The sequence below is a fragment of the Sardina pilchardus genome, chromosome 13, assembly GCF_963854185.1.
Source record: "Sardina pilchardus chromosome 13, fSarPil1.1, whole genome shotgun sequence".
Lineage (NCBI taxonomy): Eukaryota > Metazoa > Chordata > Actinopteri > Clupeiformes > Clupeidae > Sardina > Sardina pilchardus.
The window spans coordinates 22,640,805-22,664,301 of NC_085006.1; the positions used below are offsets into that span (position 1 = coordinate 22,640,805).

The 23,497-nt window shown below is 41.6% G+C and overlaps 3 protein-coding genes across 8 annotated transcripts in view; 2 read left to right on the top strand and 1 right to left on the bottom strand.

The window, feature by feature from the left end:
* The first annotated feature begins 2,042 nt into the window (after positions 1-2,042).
* On the top strand, positions 2,043-3,135 carry LOC134099208 (NACHT, LRR and PYD domains-containing protein 1 homolog). The gene has a single exon (XM_062551998.1). The coding sequence runs from the start codon at positions 2,043-2,045 to the stop codon at positions 3,111-3,113; it is 1,071 nt and encodes a 356-aa protein (XP_062407982.1). The 3' UTR covers positions 3,114-3,135.
* A 1,975-nt stretch (positions 3,136-5,110) lies between these two features.
* On the top strand, positions 5,111-18,277 carry LOC134099721 (NACHT, LRR and PYD domains-containing protein 3-like). Its single transcript, XM_062552709.1, has 15 exons — positions 5,111-5,191; positions 5,863-5,964; positions 8,000-9,859; positions 10,041-10,214; positions 10,344-10,517; positions 10,899-11,072; positions 13,122-13,295; positions 13,681-13,854; positions 14,502-14,675; positions 14,839-15,012; positions 15,268-15,441; positions 15,721-15,864; positions 16,169-17,061; positions 17,531-17,614; positions 17,810-18,277. Exons 2-15 carry the CDS (start codon positions 5,897-5,899, stop codon positions 18,076-18,078), a joined length of 4,710 nt encoding a protein of 1,569 aa, XP_062408693.1. The 5' UTR covers positions 5,111-5,191; positions 5,863-5,896; the 3' UTR covers positions 18,079-18,277.
* Positions 18,278-18,564: 287 nt separating this feature from the next.
* Positions 18,565-23,497, bottom strand: part of LOC134099698 (NLR family CARD domain-containing protein 3-like) — a 13,667-nt gene continuing 8,734 nt past the window's right edge. For all 6 annotated transcript variants that reach the window (XM_062552674.1, XM_062552673.1, XM_062552669.1 and 3 more), the window contains 6 exons: positions 22,303-23,497; positions 21,841-22,014; positions 21,215-21,388; positions 20,915-21,088; positions 19,291-19,446; positions 18,565-19,134 (listed from right to left, as the gene is read on the bottom strand). The exon at positions 22,303-23,497 is cut by the window's right edge and continues 605 nt beyond it. In XM_062552674.1, coding sequence (XP_062408658.1) covers positions 19,128-19,134; positions 19,291-19,446; positions 20,915-21,088; positions 21,215-21,388; positions 21,841-22,014; positions 22,303-23,497 — 1,880 coding nt within the window. In that variant the 3' untranslated portion in view covers positions 18,565-19,127. The remainder of the gene's footprint in view (positions 19,135-19,290; positions 19,447-20,914; positions 21,089-21,214; positions 21,389-21,840; positions 22,015-22,302) is intronic.

Consider the following 23,497-nt stretch of genomic DNA (forward strand, 5'->3'; position numbering starts at 1 on the left):
TATCGGATTGTTGTTTTGCCCTGTCTATTAGGCCCTACACTGTTGAACCTACTGTATATGAGTGTGCAGTATAACCACAAAAAAACTGTGTCGGCATGACAGACTTCCTGTTTTCAGACCTTTTGACTTCATCACCGGCACAACTGGTTCTCATCAGTAGAATCAACACTCCAGTGACAGGGATTTATTAAAAAGGTACGTATCTACCTGCTTTAAGGCAATTTTACATAATTTACACGTACAGTACAGCAACAAAAACTGCTTTTGAGCCAAGTAACAAAACAGCACTCAACATTTGTTGTGTAGGCCAGGCCTATTAAAGTTTGTTTAGAGTTTCCAGTATTACTGTAAAATAAGATCAAGCAATGTCAGGAAATGAGTGTGTGGACTCATAATTTATAGTAAATGGGGGAAACGTTCATGGTCTATCAACAAACAGTTCTTCTAAAATCTTTCCTTGGCCGCTGTACTAGATAAGCCTATATTTAAATACATTGTTTTTAAATACAATATGGGAATATGTCATTTCTACCTGAATGGTGCTGATGGTGCTGATAAAAAATAAAGTCCTCTGAAATGCAAGAAGGAAATTGCATATCACCGAAGTTTGACAACTCTAACTCTATCGGATTTCTCAGAAAATGTCTGATGATGGTGGAGGTTAGGGTCCACTGTTTATAACCACCAGTGGTGTTGGTGAGTGAATGTGGATAATGCAGTGTGATGTAAAAACTTGCAATTGGTTAAGTAACTCTTTTGAAAGGTGGATAAACTCTAAAAAGAGGTGCATAAACTGCAAGTGTAACCAGCATTCAATTGTACAAGCACTATTGCATTGTTTTGTTTGTTAATCCCTTATTGCTTTGTCTCCCATTGTTCCATACACTGTATGGTGTATGTTTAGAGGCCACACATCACACACCTGGAGAGCCATAGAGGATATTCATGGACCTGTGAAAATGGGGATTTGTTGCCACAAGCCTGCTGAAGCTGTATCTGATACTGATAGAGATATTTATTGTGCATTGAACCCACAGCATCGAGATACCTACTCGAGTCTGCGTGCAAGAGATACCAGAGGCTTTGGCCGTCAGCAAAGTATCTGTTTTAGTAGGCCTATGTCTATAACAAATATGACAGAAATGGGGGGCACTCACACTTTGTCTTCTAAGAAAACAACTGACAAAGAAGTAAAGTAAGTAAGTCTCTTTCTTTCTCACACATCAACCCCTTAGGGATATTTTATATTGTGTTCCTTTATTTTGTATAAACAGGCCTGGCTGCTGTAGACAAAGTATTAGCCTACTGTAAATTATCTGTAGCCTAGGCTACAATTGAGTGCGTAAGTGTGATGTCACGTTTCCGTAACAACCAACATTTCTGTTCTAAATAAACCAAATTCACAATGTGAAATCCTATGCCAGATGATTGTTTACAGAAAAAGCCACGTTTTGCTCAAATTAATTTACGACTTGACATCGGTTGACATTAGCTAACTTCATGTAATCATAGATTAGCCCAGCTTGCCGTTACATTATAAAGTTTTTTTTTTCCATGCTAGCGTGAACGTCTCCTTTTAGTTCACCAGAATCATACATAAATGCCTTGACATGATAGTGATTTTTACCGTTTAAAATTAATTTATTTTCATTTTGAAAGAAACAACATGGTGAGGCAATAGAAAATGCCACTTGCAGGACGTTTGTTTAGAACAGGAAATCGCAGTACCGGGACAACGTGACACTTTCACTTACGCACTCTATTCCCCTCTGTTCTGTCAAAGGGTGGAGTCTTCAGGCTGTAGAGCCCTGTGTCACAGAGATGACTCACAGAGGAGATGTGAAACCTGTGCTAAAGTTCCAGACACCAACCACTGGGTCTTGGTGGAGCCTGAACCCTCAGTGAAGACGGACATCTCAACCTACAGCCTGAACTCTCCTGCAGGGAGCTATGAGTGCTCAGAGTCTGGTCTGCGGTGGTCATGTGCTGGACCAGTTACCCTGCAGTACTATTATTTGAAATGGGAACTCTTCTATGAAGAAATGACAGCCATGCATTACAGACCAGTTGGTCCTTTGATGGACATCAGGCTCAAGTCAGGAGAGCTGGAGGAGATCCATCTTCCACATTTCTTGTGTTTGGGGGATTGTGAAGCATCTCTGCATGATGCTGTGAGGGTCCTGCATGGTCAGGACAGTGGAGTGTGTCTGGAGGTGTGTGAGCTGACCCGATGCCATGCCAAACTTACCCATCCCTCCTTGTCTCCTCTGGGCTTGCTTCTGCAGACTGGCATTCCCATTAGAGTCCACAGTGAGCTGTTGCTGTACAAGACTTGCACCTCTCCCCTCACTCTCCATGCTTACCTGGTTCCCAGAGAGCGGGCAGCGCTGCGAGCAGTGGAGGACCAGGAGAGGGGCAGTGGGGTGAAGATCTCCAAGCCCAAGCCAGAGAGATCCCTCTGGATGAAGAGCTGGTTCAGTATGAGGACCTCTTGCCCATCCACCATCACCCCTGTGCAGATCAAGCTGAGGTACTGCAGCTTCAGTCCAAACTTCTTTGAGGTGTACTTCAAGCAGGCAGAGGAGACCTTTGAGATGGAGTTAGTCTGTGTGGCCACCAACAAGTCTGTTTGGAGAGCTGAGGTACGGAGAAATGATTACAGGCAGACCAGGCAGGAGGACAATGATCAGTGCCAAACCAGTGGTAACCACAGGGACACCTCTGAAGAAGAGAAAAGTGATCTTTGCACCGGGGGCAGTATGCACATCACAGAGATAAAGAGAGATGATAACGGGAACATTTCAGAGGCAGCAGCGTTTGTGGACAGGCACAGAGCAGAGCTCATTGGCAGGGTGTATAATGTGATGCCCATCGCAGATGCGCTGCTCTCCAAGGGACTGGTCCACCCTCAGAAGTATTCAGAGATCAGAGCAGCTTCCACCAGTGAGGCAGTGATGCGAGAGATTTATGAGTGTCTGCGCTCAGCTGGAGCTGAGGGGAAAGCAGCATTCTATGGAGTTCTACTGCAGGAGGAGCCCCACTTGCTCAAAGACTTGAGTACACATGGCATAGGTGTTGGGGGGCAATGCCTAGCTTTGGATGTTAAATGCTGAAAGAACTGAATACACCTACATAATAGGGAACACCTCAGCCACAGCTCAACTCTGTGAAAACAAACTCATGGACAACTGATGTGAATTTAAAAATGACAACAAATTCAACAAATTGGGTCTTAGTTTCTTAGTTTCGAGGGGTTCTCACTCAATCAAGCTGCCGTTAACTTCAGACTGTAATTAATACAGTTGACAGCAAGGTTCCCATCCCCACATTGGGGGAAAACATGCCAACAGCACACAATGGGACTGGATGAAATCGCTAATACATGAAACATTCTCCTCCATGGGAGCATTTCAGCCACGGTATCCACAGGGGCGGTACCCACGATTATGACTACATGCCGACTATCTATGTTTTTGCCATTTTATCTAGCTCATCTCCAGAACCAAGTACGCACGGTTAAGGAAGAGATCAATCAATATATCCTGCAGGTGGTTTCCAATCAGCTTTAGCAATTAGCCTGGGGTCAAACCCAACAAAATAAGTGGGCTCATATAGTGAGAAAGCCTACCTACTGTATATTTAATGTCATACCAACTGTTTTATTGCATTACATTTATATAAACTTTTCATTCTAAATGTAGCTTACACAAAAGTGATGTACAAATAAAGACAAACATTCAAGCTATGTAATAAAAGGAGAGCTAAGGATCACAATAAACATACTTAAACACCACAATATTACCGTTCTCATTTCCAGATAATGAGAAAGCATACTGTTTGTTTCAGCGCCACTTAGATGAGAAATGAAAGGAGATAGTAGTTGATAGAAAGGATGTCATAGTCATATTTTATAACTTATCTAACTTTGCCAATATCGCTGATATGCCAGAAAACACAGTCTGTAATGCTGGTTTCAATTTCCTCTCGTATTGGAAAAAAAAACCCAGCTTCGCCAGATCAATCTCTAGCTAAACACAACCTACTTTCTGACATATCTCGCCTGCCTTGGCTGAAATCGTTTTTAAAACTTGACTTGCCTCTCATGAACCAATGACAGGAAGTGTTAACTGGCATGACATTTTTTCTGGGATGATTTGTGTTTTATGATGAATGGTTTAAATAAAACATTACAGTACCTACAATTAAATCTGTAAAACTGGTTGTACAAAAGTTAAACTCACATCAGTAATTATGTAAATGGAGTGTGTAATTGCCTAGCTCCACAATCTGGCAAACTGAATAAAAGTTATTGTTTCCTGAAAACGTCTATTATCTTACACTTACTGTATATTGCAGTATGCTTGCATAACACCATATATGAGTGTGCAGTATAACTGCAAAAAAACTGTGTCAACACGACAGACTTCCTGTTTTCAAACCTTTTGACACCCTCACTGGCATTACTATTTCTCGCCATCAGTAGAATCAACACTCCGGTGACAGGGGACTAAACAGATACTGTCTACCTGCTTTCAGGCCATTTCAAATCATTTTCACAAATAGCCACGAAACTGCTTTTGAGAATTACAACTGATTTTATTTGAAAGGCATGGCAATAAGAAGTAGTCTTATAAGAGGTAGTCAGTGTTTCACCTAGAACGGGCTGTTTGAGACTCACAAATATGACATAACCATCATCAACAGATTCAAAGCATCTGCTGTGAAAAAAGATGCCAATTGCAAGCCTAAATGTAATTTTAGATATGATTATTCATGTTTTTCTTTTGTGTTAATTTTCACCTTAATTTTCAGCTTTGTAGCTGAGCTAATGATAGGGTGTCAGACTATTATTGCACACACTTATCTAAGGTACTTTCCAAAAATGTTTGCATGTTCCTGTATAGTTTCCCATTAAATGAGAGTAGGCCTGTACGATATGGATATCCCTGTCTATCAATCCAAACAAAGACCTTCCTTTATTACACCACACTAAAAACCGTTGCACTTAGTTTGGGGAAGTAGCTCCCAGTCAACCTACCGAAAAATTTGGCAACACTGGGCGCTGGCAGCCCAGTCCCCTTCCTGCTTGTTCAAGAAGTGGTAGAGAGAATCACCAAGTACGAAAGTAGACTCCCAGTCTGGCCGCTGAGCAGTAAGGCATCTACCCGCATACTGGTGCTAATCCTACCAGGTAAGCATCACAAAGAAGTTTAATTTGTGCAGAATGCAAAGGTCCCGGTTACTGGGTAGGCTAATGTCTCAACCGCAGTCAGTTAAACTAGGAAATAGCAAGTTGTAATATTGTCTACAATAGACCATTATGCTTTTCACATTTGCTGTGACACATTTTATGATTCAATTAACCTTTTTCTTAAAACTTCACACATTTTCAAATTGACATTCATATTTGTACAACCATCATCCACACATTTATTGATTCCACAATTCTGATTGTTGACATTTTCATCTTACCTCAAAAAGGTGTCTTCTTCACAGAGTTTATATGGTGATACCATTTACTGTAATGTGTTGATTGCATGTGTTGGCCACATGAGCACTATGAGAATTGGAATTACTCCTCTCACCTTTGTTTGCCTAGGCCAATGTGGTGATTGCACTTTACACTGTGTGTGTTTCCCATTTCAGTGCCAGGAGTTTGAATGCACACATATACATACAGTATTTTTAAGTGCACACACACCAATCACATATGGGGCAAGTACAGTTTTAACATGAAAAACATTGCACCTTTTATGTCAGTGTATGCCTCTCTCTCTCTCTCTCTCTCTGTGTGTGTGTGTGTGTGTGTGTGTGTGTGTGTGTGTGTGTGTGTGTGTGTGTGTGTTTGTTTGGGATTGTGAGTGTGTGTCTGAGTGTTTTGTTTTTTTTAGACAAAATGGACTCTGATCCAGATCAAAAAGAGAAGACAGGTGGAGCCTCCCAAAGGAGTGTGTCCTCTTACAGGTCAGTCTTTATGATGGGCAGGAATGATATAACACTACTTATGTGCCAAAGAAAAAAACACACACCGAAATGCTCCGCATAGTGGTAGAAGATATGACCGCCGCATTGCCACCTGCTATGACAATTTCAGCTTTCTGTTCCTGATATCCCTCAGCTCTCAGCTTAATTATTTTTTTTATTTTGGTGGGGGCCACATGCATCATACTCTTAGTGGACCCCTCCTCATATCGATCAGTATTACTTTTGTATACATATAAGTGAAGTGCTGCAAGGTGAGAGTGCAAATATTAAAAGGTGTGTTTTTTTTAACATTCTAACACAAGATTCCATTCCGCAACAATTCAAGGTTTTAAAATTCTATGTAGAATTCAGAGCCAAATAAAGAGAGAGTTGCGACAACCATAGATATATATATAGAACCTATGATCTATATATATCTATGGCGACAACTCCATTGACGCTAATGTTCCATATTTTCTCAACAATCCACGATATTCCGCAGCCAACAATGGGGGTCGCCATGACACCGAGACGGTTTTCTATTTCCGGCGAAGCTGCATTGTATCTGTTTTAACGTGACGGTTTACGGTGCTTAACATATCATAACGCATATAAAAGTCAACTTTTCTATTTTATATCGGTTATATGTGATGCAGTATATACATGCTGAGGGCAGAATTGTCAACATTTCGAACGAAATCTAAGTTGAGGCATAACCTAGTTTGCTATGGAGAACGCACATGTTAACAGAATGAACGGAAGTTGAAAACAGTATCGTAACCATCGCAACGATACATATTTCCGGGTTAAGGAAAGAGGTGGATAAAGTGGTAGAATTCAATGAACCCAGATATTCTTTAGAATGTTAATTTTCCAACATTCCTGTCACACCGGTGTGACGCTACACCTTTAAAGGTTAAAACATCAGAAATGGACTGTCATTGCTTGCGCTGCTAACACAGAGGCTGTGTGATGATTGGTTCTGTTGGCTTATTTTAGAGCAAAAGTTAGCTACTTGACACTAGACACTTGAAATGAAAAAGGATTCAGTGCTGTATATTGTACTATTTAAATCTGATAACTGGGGAGGGGTGCTGTGGCGCAAGTGGCTACATTGTCCATACCATGTTTCGGGTCCCAGTGGCCTAGGGGGGGGGACTAGCCTGGCTCCGCCTGTCTACATACTTCCACTCAATTTCTTTTCCATACTGTACTCCATCTGGAATACCTTGATCCGCCGTTGTTTACTTTGGCTTCTTGGAAGCCGAACCAACCAGCGAACAGAGAGTGTTCCTGAGAGTGATTACCTTTAAGTTAAGCCTATCGTTATCATTCATTGTCCCCCCGAGGTTAACATACGTCATTACGAAACATTAGTGATTGAACTCCAATGATTTTGAACTGAAGACAAGCGTCCACCAACCAGGAAATAAACGTTTGCCAATGGATCTAGGCCAGACTCTCTGTGAATTCAGAGCATCTGGTATCCAGGCTACACTGGGACCAGGTTTTGAACCCAACCTGTGGTCATTTCCCGATCTCTATTCACTTTTCCCTCACCTCTTGTCAATAATTTACTGTCCTATCTAGATAAAGGCAAAACCCCCAAAAACTATATTTTAAAAAAAATCTGATAATTAACAACTGAGAATGCAACTGACCTGTTTGTAATATGCAGGACAACTCCACACAGAGGATAATTAAAAACCATTGCCATTTAACAAACAACAAGAATAATTTGCCACAGGCACACCTTTCTCTAGCCTACTCATACTGGTGTAGCCTATATGTTTTGCTAAGTGTGCTGCCAATATGCCAATGTGTGATCTGCAAAAAAAACCTCCACCAATCTTGGTGTCTGTCAGTGTTCATAGACATCTACATACTCACTCTTTGAGTGTTCACAATTTATTTATTAAATATGTTACTGTATGTTTATCAGAGAAATTACCTCCATTGTGGCGGCGGGTCATGGGTGTCATGAGCTTCAGCACCCCTTAGTAGATAGTGAAGCGTCTGTGTGATTCTGTTGTAGATCCAGATGGACACCAAAGAATTCATGGCTCAGATCCACACTGAAGATGAAGTTTCAGCATTTGGTTGAGGGAATACCTCATCAGGGGGAAGCCAGACTCCTCCATGAGACGTACACGGACCTCTATGTCACAGAGGGGGGAAGAGGAGAGGTCAATGATGAACATGAAGTCAGGCAGATAGAGAGAGCATCCCAGATAGAAGTAGCACAAGGCAGACCAATCAAATGCAGTGATATCTTTAAGTCCTCATTGGAAGGAGACAATCAGAGTAAAAGGTGGAGATACATCAGAGACATCTTTAAATCTACACACAGACAACACAGACCCATCAGAATGGTGCTGACAAAGGGAGTGGCTGGAATTGGAAAAACAGTCTCTGTGCAGAAGTTCATTTTGGACTGGGCTGAAGGAAAAACAAATCAAAACATCCACTTCATATTTCCTCTTCCTTTCCGAGAGCTGAACCTGATGAAGGAGAAAAAAATGTGCTTGATGGATCTTGTTCAGATATTTTTCCCAGAAATAAGATCTCACAAAATCTTCACCAATTCAAGACACAGAATCATGTTCATCTTTGATGGTCTAGATGAGTGTCGACTTCCTTTAGATTTCCGCTCCAACCCAAAGTACTGTGATGTCACAGAGCCAGCCTCAGTGGACGCGCTGATGACCAACCTCATCATGGGAAATCTGCTTCCCCGTGCTCTCCTCTGGATCACAACCCGACCAGCAGCAGCCAATCAGATCCCTCCTGAGTATGTGGACCAGGTAACAGAAATAAGGGGATTCAATAACCTACAGAAAGAAGAGTACTTCAGCAAGAGAATCCAAGATGAGGACCTGGCTAACAAAACCATCTCACACCTGAAGTCATCTAGGAGCCTCTATATCATGTGCCACATTCCAATCTTTTGCTGGATTTCAGCCACTGTTGTGGAGAAAACATCAGAAGAGTCAGAGAAAGTAGAAATGCCACGGACTCTCACACAAGTGTACACACACTTCCTGGTCATTCAGACTAGCATAAAAAATGACAAGTACACAGACAGAAAGGAAAGAGATGATGATATGATTTTGAAACTTGGGAAATTGGCTTTCCAACAGCTGGAAAAGGGCAATCTGATCTTCTATGAGCAAGACCTAAGAGAGTGTGGTATTGACATCACAGAAGCATCAGTGTACTCAGGAGTATGTACTCAGATCTTCAAAGAAGAGGCTGGGCTTAACCAAGTGAAGGTGTTCAGCTTTGTGCATCTGAGCATTCAGGAGTTTCTTGCTGCTTTATACGTGTTCCTGTGCTTCAACGACCGAGAAGGAAACATGTCTGACCAAAAGCAAACCTCTCAGCCCTCTTCTCTGTTCAGAGCTACAACACTTCATGACGTACACAAGGCCGCAGTGGATCTGGCCTTACAGAGTGAGAATGGACACTTGGACCTTTTCCTCCGGTTCCTTCTGGGCCTCTCACTGGAGTCCAATCAGAATCTTTTAAGGCACCTTCATCTACTGACAAGAAGCCAGTCACAGAGCTCAGAGCAAACTGTGCAGTACATCAAACAGAAGATCAGAGATCAGAACTCATACAGAAGGATCAACCTGTTCTATTGTCTGAATGAGCTGAATCACCATGCTGTAGTGGAGTATACTGACAGGAGCTCAGAGAGTCTTTCAGTAGTCACGCTCTTACCGGGAAAATGGAGGGTTAGGAAATTTGAGTTTAAGATGTCAGAAAAGCAGCTGGATGAGTTTGACTTGCAGAAGTATATAAAGACGCCAGAGAAAGATCTGACTGAGCTCCTCAGCCCAGATGAAGTTCTTCAGAAGCTACTGCCAGTGGCCACAGCATCCACATCAGTTATGTAAGTACAATACTGGGAGAGGGTGTACAGTATGTCTTGGCTGTGTATGTTGGCTGTTCATGTAGAGTTAATGTTGTACAAAGCACTATGACCTTTTGCTAATACCAGCTCAGAGGGCTCCTTTCAGGCTTTTACCACAATCATAATAAATAATCATGTCATGTCATTTTGTTTCTCCCAGGCTGAGGCAGTGCTCCCTCACAGAGAAAATATGTGCTGCTCTAGCATCAGCTGCCAGCTTAACCTCCTGGAGTTTGAAGGAGCTTTTACTGAGTGGCAATCAACTTCATGATGCAGGAGCTCAGCATCTCTCAGACCTTATCATTAATCCCCACTGCACACTGGAGAAACTAGTGTGAGTATGAGATTGGTGAACAACATAGTATAATTTGGTGTTAGAAAGTGTGCGTGTGTGCGTGTGTGTGTTGTGAATGTGTGTATTTAATATGAATATAATAATCAAACGCTTCATTGTTTCTCCCAGACTGGAGCGCTGTTCCCTCACAGAGAGGAGCTGTGCTGCTATAGCATCAGCAGCCAGCACAAGTCCTTGCAGTTTGAAGTACCTGAGCCTGAGTGAGAATAACATCAGTGATGCTGGAGTTCAGCATTTTTCAGACCTCCTCAACAGTCATCACTGCAAACTGGAGAAACTTGTGTGAGTGTTTGGTGGGAGTACCCTTTCCACTGACTCTTCCATAGAAGCATCCCAACTATGACTTTGCCCCCTCATGTTTTGCTGTCCGATGTGGACAAAAGCTTATTCAAAAGCACATGATGTTTCTATGTAATCGTCTTCAGTGGTAGCCTATAGTTAGTGTGGCAAATCTTGAGCCTGTGTCTTAGCTTATCTTTATCCTACTCTCCATTTTTCTCACTACCACGGTCTTAAATGTATGGCTCCTTCTCATTTACTTCAGTTATTCATAACTGTGTGTTTGGTATTGTGGCCATATCAATGTGAATGTGTAAATGGAATCTACAGCATCAACATAGTAGTATCTAATTGGTAATTTAGAAATTATTATGTTTTGCCCAGGCTGTTTCGTTGTTTACTCACAGAGAAGAGCTGTGCTGCGTTAGCGTCAGCTGGAAGGTCCACACCCTGCAGTTTGAAGGAACTTAACCTGAGTCACAATGAGCTTCATGATGCAGGAATTCAGCACATCTCAGACCTCCTAAAGAACCCCCACTGCAACCTGGAAAATCTAGTGTGAGTCTGTCAGCCTGTATAATTGATAGATAGATAGATAGATATATAGATAGATACAGGGGCATCTAGGGCGTCAAACTGGATGGGGGACGCCCTAAAGCATACATCTTTCTTTTTAACAACATTGATTAACAAAATAAGAAACCCTGGAAGCAGAAAGTCATTACAAAGTATACTTATAGCAAAAAAGTATTGAGTTGTAGCCTGCAAAGCGGAACTAGCGTCTTTGCTACAATTGTAAACCAGCAAGAGTGGTCTTATTATAGCCCGATCATTAACTAAACCCATGTGGAAAGACTACAGCATAAGCGTCCGGCGTATACTTTATAGTAATTTACACAATTATAGGTGATTAACAGTGTCATTATCTCTATGTGGTCACCCTGAGTTGGTGTCAGGTCCCTCATATCCTGATTCATTGTGATGTGGCACACAGTGCCCCGGGCTCACAGTTATCAGCAAGTGTGTGTACTGATGTGATAGCATACAGTAGAGCATTCACTCAGTTGTTGCCCACATGGACATGGTGCTGATTTACTACCATCAGTGCTCCATTAGCTTGCTAACTGAATTGACCTTGAAAACCCTGCTTAAATTCTCACAGTCTTTGAACATGAAGTTGTTTTGGGTCCTTATAAATAAGGATGCTACTACAATGTGAAAATATGACACCAATATATGACTCCCCCAGTCATAACTTTGTCAGCTTCTCAGTGCCCCTCACACCATAGAGAATGCTTTCCAACTGCTAACTTGAAATTTCGGTAACACTTTACTTGACGGGTTCATTCATAACACATTCATAACAGCTGTCATGAACTGCACATGAAACATTCATGACTGATTCATGAAACAGGACTCAACATTCATACCAACACTTTCATGAATGTGGAAGACAAAACAACGAAAACTTGTCAAAATAAAAGTCCAACTGTATAATCCATATACAGTACATGGTATTATGAATCCTCTCCAGCGTTTGTGAACAGCTCATGTATATTTTATGAAGTCTACTTCAAATGTCACTTTACTATACGAGTTGTGAAGTGAACTACTGGCCATCTGTGGACCTCTGAATGGTTGGACATTCCTGTTTTATGCAGTATATCTATATACAGTCACATACCCTACACATTGGTGTGCTGTAGACAATTATGCATTCTTCATAAATCTATCATAAAATTAACAAACAGACAAACAAAAAAACTAAATTCTCCTGGACACTGGACCTCCCCGTTGACTAAGATGTGACATGATCAGGTTGGCTAAAACAAAAAAGACAGCAATGCTGCTTTGCGGTTGTTGGACTTTTATTTTGACAAGTTTTTGACGTTTTGTCTTCCACATTCATGAAAGGGTTGGTATGAATGTTGAGTCCTGTTTCATGAAACAGTCATGAATGCATTATGTGCAGTTCATGACAGCTGTTATGAATGTGTTATGAATGAACCCGTCAAGTAAAGTGTTACCGAAATTTCTTTCCTTTATGTTTCTTGATGCCGTCTTTCTTTCTTTCCTTCTTTCTTTCTTTCTTTCTTTCTTTCTTTCTCATTTTCTCTTGATATCTCCTGACTACCAGCAGTTAATTTTTGTCCTCTCTAGAGGACCTTTTTAAACTGGAATATCTCCCACACCATACATACTACTGAGCTAACTCCTTTTGTTCTCTAAAGGGGACATCCAGGGCTTACATGATACCAAATGTATGGGGTGGGGTTTTGGGAACTTCCTCTTTTTCTTCCTTGAAATTGGGTCAATTTGCCCCATGACATTACAAGAAAAAAAGAGGAAGTTGCCAAAACCAATTAAATCAATCAATCAATCAATCAATTGAAAGTCCTGAATGTCCTCTATAGAGAACGAAAGGAGTTAGCTCAGTAGCATGCATGGTCTGGGAGATATTCAAGAGATAGATAGATAGATAGATACAAGTTTACAGATGTCCTCTAGAGAGGACAAAACGAACATTGCATTGCACAAACAATGTGCATATGTTTTACTGGCAGAGGTATAATTGTAATAATGACATATGTCATTCTGTTTTCCCAGGCTGGGTAATTGTTCATTAACAGAGAAGAGCTGTGCTTATTTAGCATCAGTTGCCAGCTCAACCTTCTGCCGTTTGAAAGAGCTGACCTTAGGAAGCAATGAGCTTCATGATGCAGGAGTTCAGCATCTGTCAGACCTCCTCAGGAATCCCCACTGTAAATTGGAGAAACTAGTGTGAGTGTGCTTATGTGTGTGTGTGTAAATTTCGTGTTTGAGGAAACCCTTACATACAGTAGGCCGCATTTGGCTCATTGTATAGGTGAACTTCATTTTATATGTATGTGTATTTGAAACATATTTCATGTATGAGCGTGTGTGTGTGTTTATGTGTATGAATTTCCGACACTTTGCATGTGTCTACGCAGATGTTTGCGTGGCATTGCGTGGCAAATATTTGACCTTGAGAACTTTGCCAAGCTAAAAAAAAAAAGCAAGCAACATAAGAAATGCAACATATATACATGCAGGGCAGTATTATGTGTGTGAGGTTGATCATTTCTGTGTTACCTGCGTTATAGGTTGAAGTATGTACAGTACGTTGTCATTATATCTCCCTCAGGCTGAGTGGCTGTTCCCTCACAGAGAAGAGCTGTGCTGGATTGGCATCAGCTGCCAGCTCAGTCTCCTGCAGTCTGAAGGAGCTGAATCTGAGTGACAATGACCTCCATGATGCCGGAGTTCAGCATCTCTCAGACCTCCTCAAGAGTCCCCACTGCAAACTGGAGAAACTAGTGTGAGTGTTAACACACAGCAAACCTCTAGGGGGCACCATTTGTTGAGTGAAATATGGGGTGTATATGGGATACAGTACATAATTATATGCCAACTGTGATACAAGTGTGTGTGTGTGTGTGTGTGTGTGTGTGTGTCTTTGTCTATGAGAACACCTTGTGATGTATGTGGGGGGACAGAAATGAGCACCAAAACCCAATAGCAGTAAGATACAGTATATACTGTATGACCGATTACATACTCTGCATAGCATATGCAATCCAAATGCTAAGAGACATGTAACAATGTCATTACGATTATATACAACTCAAATAATGACTAGTGAAATGCTATTTCTGATCTTTCTTATTCTTATATAAAGTGTATGGCTTTTTTAAAAAAAAAAATTTTAACTTATTTTACTTTTTTATATGTTTGCTCACATGCACCGGACGATGATGTTATGACAGTCAAATCTCCTTTGGGATGAATAAAGTATTTTTACATTATCGTAATAATATTGCCTTTCAAACTTTGCTATAGCAAATTATTTCTCCATTTACTTTTCTTTCAAATATTTGTATGTGGACTTCTGAATGCCAATTATTTTTAACTTAAAGTGTAGATATGTAAGTGTAATATAATATTATAATATTGTGTTCCTCCCAGACTTGGGGCTTGTTCCCTTAAAGATGAGAGCTGTCTTGCTTTAGCATCAGTCGCCAACTCAACCTCATGTAGTTTAAAGGAACTGATCCTGAGTAAGAATGATATTCATGATGCAGGAGTTCAGCATCTCTCAGACCTCCTTAGGAATCCACACTGCAAACTGGAGAAACTCGAGTGAGTGACACTACTACAGACACCACCACATGTGTTTATGTGTGTGTGTGTGTGTTTATGTGTGTGTGTGTGTGGGGGGGGGGGTTAATGCATAATGATGGATGTACTTTTTAAGGTGGATAGGTGAGTGTAATGACCAAACATGCTGTTTTCTTTTTAACAGTTTGAGTTGGTGTTCTCTCACAGAGAAGAGCTGTGCTGCATTAGCAATAAGTGTCGGCCCGGCCTTCTCCAGTTTGAAGGAGCTTTATCTGAGTGACAATGATCTCCATGATGCCGGAGTTCAATGTCTGTCTGACCTCCTCAGCAATCCCCACTGCAAACTGGAGAAACTAGTGTGAGTGTTAACATACAGTATAACAGATATCTGGTGTAGAACTGTGTGTGTGTGTGTGTGTGTGTGTGTGTGTCTGTGTGTTTGTGTGTCTGTCTGTCTGTCTGTCTGTCTGTCTGTCTGTCTCTCTGTCTGTCTGTCTGTGTGTGTGTGTGTGTGTGTGTGTGTGTGTGTGTGTGTGTGTGTGTGTGTGTGTGTGTTGCATAGACAGAGAGAGATATGTGAGTGTAATTTTCAGATGTGTCATGTTTCTTCCAGGTTGTGCCGTTGTTCCCTGACAGAGAAGAGCTGTGTAGCTTTAGCATCAGCTGTTAGCTCAACATCCTGTAGTTTGAAAGAGTTGAACCTGATTGACAATAAGCTTCATAATGCAGGAGTTCAACACCTCTCAGACCTTCTCAAAAATCCCAACTGCAATCTGAGGAAACTACTGTGAGTGTTAACGTCCTTGGGCACCATGTGATGAGTGTATGTACACACACACACACACACACTCTAACGCACGCACGCACGCACGCACGCACGCACGCACGCACGCACGCACGCACGCACGCACGCACGCACACACACACACACACACACACACACACACACACACACACGCAGTTCAGCTCCTCACAAGTCTGTTGCTGTGTAAGTGTACACACATTCAACAAACTGGAGAAACTAATATGAACAGTAACATGTTCATAATAATCATTTGTCCTCTAGAGTGGATGTCCGTATCTTCACAAAGGAGACTCCACCACCAGCCTCCACTAGCTGCCCACAGTCCTCAGAGGCTGCAGAGCTGCACCTCAGAGACCAAACCCAGCAGGATCCAGGAGTGGAGCTGCTCTCTGTGGACACTCCAAAGTGAGTCTAGTGAACAAATACTGTACACAAGCACACACACATACATACTTTTACACTCACAAAAATTCATTGACACTGAAGTATGTTTGCAGCTCCAGTCATCTGACACAAATAGCAATTACTAACAATTAGAACTAAGAAATCATCAGCTTCTGTGACAGGTACTGTATATGTGTATGTGTGTGTGTGTGTGTGTGTGTGTGTGTGTGTGTGTGTGTGTGTGTGTGTGTGTGTGTGTGTGTGTGTGTGTGTGTGTGTGTGTGTGTGTTTCTGTTTCTGCATGCATGTTTGTGTTCCCGAGCAGGCAGAGATGGAGCTGCCGGTCCTGTGCCCACATCACAGACCCTGCACACTGGACTCTGGTGGCCCCTTCCATCTCCATGGAGAACGGTGGGTGTGTGTACAACATGAGCTCCCCTGCAGGAAGCTATGAGTGCTCAGAGTCTGGTCTGCGTTGGGTGTGTGCGGGTCCAGTTGCCCTCCAGTACCACTTCAGCAAGGAAGAGCTGTTCTGGGCTCAGCTGCAGATGTTACGGTACCAGCCCGCTGGTCCTCTGATGGACATCAAGCTTCTGTCAGGCGAACTGGAAGAGGTCCATCTGCCCCACTCCCTCTGCCTGGGTGGTTCTGACCCGGCTGTGCTGGGAGGTGCAGTCAAGTTCCTGCACAGCGATGACAGTGACAGTGGCGTTTCCCTGGAGACGTGTGAGCTGAGTCGTTTCCACGGCAAGCTCCCGGGGCAACGGTTCTCTCTCTGGCAGCTGGCGGTGAGTCTGGGCATCCCAGTAAAAACCCACTGCGAGGTCCTGATCTACCAGTCTTGCCCTCGACCCCTGGTCCTCAACGCCTTCCTGGTGCCCACGCCCTCCACAGCCAGGCAGGTGGTGGAGGAGAGGATGAAGAGCCGGGGTGCCCTCAGCATCTTCAAGCCACCCCCTGATGACTCCCTCTGGGTCAGTTCCAGATTTCAGCTCTGCACCTCCTGCTCCTCGGTGATCACTCCCTCGGCGATGACCCTCAGCTACAACACCTCCCCAACCTTCTTCGAGGTGTGTCTGGAGAACCCACTAAAGAACTTCAACATGGAGCTTAGAACCAGTGAAGGGAACCAGTCTGTTTGGACAGCTGTCATGTGGCAGGGAGCTGACTACCTCCGAACTTCAAACCACCTTACGGAGCCTTCTGACGCACACACAGGTTGGGTAGTTGGGGATTTTTTTCTATTTTAAAACAAGTTAATTGTGTCTGTGTATGTGTATGTGCACGACCAGTGATGGTCGATCAGGTTTTGTGTGTGTGTGTGTGTGAATGGTTTGACAGGTACACCGTACAGTACATGTATGTGTATGCGTGTGTATTACAAGTGATGAAATAGTTGGACCGTGGTGTGTCTGTGTGTGTGTATTTGGGTAAATGGTTGTGCGTGTGTGTGTGTGTGTGTGTGTGTGTGTGTGTGTGTGTGTGTGTGTGTGTGTGTGTGTGCGTGTGTGTGTGGGGGGGTAAATTGTTGGACAGATGTGTGTGTGTGTGTATGCGTGTAGTAGACTGATGATTGTGTTTGTGATTGTAATAAATGAGTGTTTGTGATTAAGACTATTAATAGGCTGGTGATTGTCTTTTCGACTGTAATAAACCAGTAACTGTGATTGTGACTGTAATCCTCCAGGTCGGAGCAGGAATCAGAATATGGCTTCTACAATAGATCTTCACCAATTCCAGAGAGACATAAACATTGCAACAAATACTCAAGGTGAGTCTGGTGAACACAAAAAGGTAAAAGCAAGTGAATGATTGATTGTAGAACATCCAGACATTCATTTGAGTAGCTTCTACAGAACTGTCTAACCATACTCATATAGCAAGTCCTGAATTCAAAAGTTGGATAAATTAAAATTCACAATAAGTTTGATTTTGTTGTGTTTCTTCTCTTGAAATTTAATTTCAGAGGCAGCAGCGTTTGTGGACAGGTACAGAGCTGAGCTCATTGGCAGGGCGCGTAACGTGATGCCCATCGCAGATGCGCTGCTCTCCAAAGGACTGGTCCACCCTCAGAAGTATTCAGAGATCAGAGCAGCTGCCACCAGTGAGGCAGTGATGCGAGAAATCTATGAGTGTCTGCGCTCAGCTGGAGCCGAGGGGAAAGCAGCCTTCTATGGAGTTCTACTGCAGGAGGAGCCACACCTGCTCAAAGACCTGAGTACACCTGGCATATAGGTGTGGGTGGCAATAGCCTACCTAGTTCTGCTGTGGATATTAAATCGAGGGCTGAGAAGCAAGAGGTCGTAAGTGACATTTTGGTCCAAATCCTACATGAACACATTAATTCCTATTGCTTAGTCCACACGTATACTGTAACATCAGATTTTAACAATAATTTAAATGAAATGTATCAATTAAATTAAATGTGTGGTAATTAAAATGAATTCTTCGATTCATAGATGTTTTGTATGTGTATTGTATCATTATAATTGCTTTATGTCTATTGTATTGATAGCGCAACAAATACAAAATAAATAGCATATAAATAAATAATCTTAAATACACTTTAATGCCAAAGGTATTTGCTCACCTGCCTTGACTCACATACTGTATGGACTTCAGTCACATCCCATTCTTAACCCATAGGGTTTAATATGAGTTCACATTCATAGCAGCTGTCATAAACTGCACATAAAGCATTCATGACTGTTTCATGAGACTTGACTTAACATTAAAAACTTTCACAAATATTTATTTAAAAAGTTCATTATCATATTGCATTTACAATAGCCTAAATAGTATACACAATACATTGTCATTTTGTATTTATTTACAGAATTTGTAAAATTGCATTTAAAGAAAACGTATACTACATACACATACTGTACAACAACATTCGAGATGCTAGAGAGGCATAACACTACAGTTGTGTGGATGCAGCCCATATCTACCACAATGCTATGGTCAAATGTGACCTTAAATATTCTTCTATTCCAAAAAATGAACAATATAAATACCTCTCAAGATACATTACTATCAGTACACATTTTGTGCTTTAAACAGTTTCAGTTAGCAAAGGAACAAATGACATTAGCCTTTTAGTAGAATGACACAGTTTGGGACTTAGGAGTTGACAAACAATAAACTTTTTACACATCAGTATTTCCTGCTACATACTGCTATATTTCTGAAAAGTGCTTGTAATCTCCATGGTGTGAGGACAGGAATCCATCATGAGTTCACTGTCATTGTCGTCATCAAGTACAAGCGTGTATGGCATATTTCTAAAGCCTATAATGAAGAAAAAAACAAACATTAACATTAACATCATCTGCTTAAAATACCAAAATGAATTCTGTCATAATTTGATGCGTATGATCACCAGGACAGCCACTGTGTGCATGTAAATTCAAATCAAAGTAGCCGTTGGAGTATAGGCCTACTCACTTTAGTTCTTTCAGATTCAGTGCTTGAAGTTCCTTGGAGCCCAGATCTCCAGGTTGGTTGTGGCTGATGTGAAGCTCTTCCAGGTGGCCGGGGTTTGAAGCTAGAGCTGAGGCTAGATCCCGGCAGCCTCTCTCTCCCACAATACAGTTACTCAACCTGCCACAAGAGGGACACGACGCAACCAAAAATCACATCATTTAGAGAAACAAACCCACTGTGTGTTTCACAAACAGTCATTATTCTTCATTCTATCAGTGTGAATGGCCACTGGGAGTCATATGGAGTTTTTAAAATATGTAATAACAAATGGCCAAGCAATGGTCACAATATCCGTGTCTGTCTTTATATTCAGACTGGACAGAATAGACAACTATGTACCGTATGTGCTTGGTTAATTCATTTGTCATTCTAATATACCAAGAAAACACACATATAACTATATACCGGTATATATACAGTTTTTTACAATCACTTTGCTACTATTTTCAGAACCTTGATGTCATTTTTCAAAACTCTAGACACAAAACTCAAAACGGTTATCACTTGTAACACAGGCCCTCTAATGTTCAAAACATTGGATTGTACATTCACATCTTCAAAGAAATCTTGCAATTGCACAATCATTGGTTCAAAAAACAAATTTACCGTGAAATACCACTGAAACATAACTATAGATCACCCGCACAAAAGCAACCGATAGTTTCATTGTGTCATTATTCGTACAATCATTAGATATTGTAGAACAAAATAGGTGATACAGGTTTCATTATGGTACTACAGGAACAGTACAGTAAACACATCTCTGTAAAAGTACTGCAGTAGTAGAGAGAATACTACAGACACAGTGGAATCATTGATCAAAGTTTGTAATATATTGATGCAAAACACTACAGTACAATCACAACATAGGTTTATTTGAATTAAAGTAAAAATAATTAGCTATGAAATAGAAAAGAAAAGACAGCCTGATGAAAATATAAACTATAAAAAATATATATTTTTTTATATAAAGATATAAAATATTAGGCTACATCCATGTTGTTTTTTAAAGTGCTATATAAATAAATAAATAAATTGACATTGACATGTATATTGTAGTCTAATTGGTTCATGCTCCACGCTAATTGGTGACAGTGAATCTCGTTACAGTATCTTGAAACTTTCATGATTTGCAGTAAACATGGACGATTGTGTGTCTGTTTCGTGTTTCCATACAACTGCATAAGAGTAATGCAACAGTTACTTATCATTTTGAGCAGTTGAATCAATTGATAGTTAGATCATTGTAAGGAAATGAATAGACGCTCATTTGAAATGTAATGTGTGAAGTGCCTTTTGAAATAGTAGTACTTCGATGTTAAGTTGTATCATATTGAACAGGTGAATTTTGTTGAATGAACAAATGATCTAAGTTGTATGTATTGTATCCAAGCAATTGAGAAAAGGGTTAGAGTTTTGAAAAATGTGCATTTTGATCATTGGTTGTGAGTTTTGTGTCTAGAGTTGTGAAAAATGACATCAAGGTTCTGAAAATAGTAGCAAAGTGATTGTAAAAAACTGTATATATATATAGTTATATATTTTTTAACTATAATGCATTATTTGGCTTGCATTGAGAACCTACCTCAGAGAATTAAGCTTGCAATTGGAGTTCTTTAAACCTTGAGAAAGTTTACTGACACCACTATTCTCAATTTGGTTTCCACTCAGGTCAAGATATCTTAAACTTGAGTTTTTTGAGCTAAGAGCCATAGCTAACAGTTGACAACTGTTATGTGAGATGCTGCAGTTGATTAACCTGTTCAGAGAAACAGACATAATAAGTAATGTAGCATCAGTCCTGAAGCCCAAATGTTTTTTTTTTGTTTTTTTTTACCAGAGTAGGATACATTTATAGTTCAACTGTACTAATCTGATAACGTACATTAGTTTATTTATACGACACTGCTGGTTCTGAAGCACTGTGGACAGTAGAATCATTCCATTGTGTTCTGGGCAATTGTGACTCAGATCAATACTTGTCAGATGACTGGGATTCCGCAAAATGGCCGACAGAAGAGATTCACAGCCACTCCGTCCAATTCCACAACACGACAAACTGTAGAAAAGATCACAGACCACTCAGATTTGAATGCCACCATATCACATCATAATTGCAAACACCTTCAGCCCTGCAAAGAGCTGTGGTGGAAACCTACTATTGTTAGTTTCAGAGTGATTTCCTGTCTGTCGTTAGCTTGGGTGAACCTAGTCCTAGACGAACTTGCTGGCAAATTTGAGTTTGGGGGCTTATGCCAAAGACTAGTTCTCTATCGTATCGAGACTATCTCTCCACAACTTACATATTCCATAATATGGGGAACCTCTGGTGGAGAGATAGTCTCTTCACTCATAGAATAAAGGTTACATCCGTAAATAAACGTTTTTTGCGTATGGTCTTTTGTAAATCCTCAAAATATTAGTTAACTTTCATCAGGCTTTCCTGAGTTTTTCTGGTTGAACTGAAGGTGGTTATGAATGCTTTATTACATATCAAGCACATTGCCTCACCTAAGTTTCTCTAGTTTACAACTGCTTTTCTCGATGCCACGAGAAAGCAATGCAACTCCAGTATCCTGAATGGTGTTGTCACTCAGGTCCAGTTCCCTGAGGCGAGAGTTGGGGGAACTGATGACTGTGGCCAGAGTTCCACAGCTATTCTCTGTCAAGTTGCAGGAGGCAAGTCTGTCAATGAAGACACAAGGATTACTGCATAGCATACAGATGTACTGTTATGTATCTAGCATGTAACAGAATCTTCTCATTTCAATATAATTCACAAATGCAATTGATATGAGTGAGTGTTTGAATAAATAAAGAATACATTATGTGATATTACAAACAACATTAACACCTGTGTGTGTGTGTGTGTGTGTGTGTGTGTGTGTGTGTGTGTGTGTGTGTGTGTGTGTGTGTGTGTGTGTGTGTGTGTGTGTGTAAATAACAAGGGTGTGCAGGTCATGGCAGACTCACTCGGCTTTTCTGCTCTCCCTCAGCACTGGACGCATCCGAAAGAGGCTCTTATCCGATGGCCGTGTGGTGTACTTCCCCAGGTCAAACACCTCCAGACTGCTGTCGGACGTTAGCAGCACAAACACCAGTGCAGACCACAACCCTGGAGTGAGAGTGACTTTCGACAGGCTTCTTGAGCTCTGGTACTTCTGGATCTCCTCTACCAGAGAGTGGTCATTCAGTTCGTTTAGACAATGAAACAGGTTGATGGACGGCTCTGGGGACTGATTGATCTGAATTCTGGTCTTGATGTATTCGATGACATCAGCATTGCTGGATGACGTGCTCCTGATATGTGGGAGAAAGACCTGCAGAATTGTTTGGTCAGGCTGGTGAGCGCTAAAACAGAGGCCCAGAAGGAAGCGCACAAACAGGTCGAGACTTCCGTTAGGCTGCTGCAAGGCTTTGTCCACTGCGGTTATTTGAAGTTCTGAAAGAGTTGGTGCAGTGAACAGACTCACCAGGTTGGAATTTTTCTCGCCAGGTTGGAGTCCCTCTGACTCCTTGGAGTAGAAGTGAGACAGTAAGACATACAGAGCTGCGAGAAATTCCTGAATGCTCAGATGCACAAAGCAGAACACCTTCCCCTGGTACAGTCCACACTCCTCTCTGAAGATCTGGGTACACACACCTGAGTACACTGACGCCTCTTTGACATCAATGTCACACTTCTTCAGGTCTTCCTCGTAGAAAATCAAATTGCCCATCTCCAGCTGTTGGAAAGCCAGTTTTCCCAGTTTGAAAATCATCTCTTCATCCGTCTCTTTCCTCTCTTTGTACTTCTTTTTGGTGTCTGTCTGAACGACCAGGAAATGTGTGTACATCTGTGTCAGATTCTTGGGAATGGCGCTTACCTCTTCTTCCTCAAACAATCTCTCTAGAACAGCAGCTGAAATCCAGCAGAAGACAGGAATGTGGCACATGATATGGAGGCTCCTCAGTGACTCAATGTGTGTTATTACTTTATCAGCAAGAGTTTGACTTCTGATCCGTTTCCTGAAGTATTCTTTCTTCTGAGGGTCACCAAACCCACGGACCGCTGTGACGCGGTCCACGCAGTCTTTTAGTATTCGGCCAGCCGCTGCCGGTCTTGAGGTGATCCAGATGAGAGCAGAGGGAAGCAGGTGTCCTTGAATGAGGTGTGTTAGCAGAACAT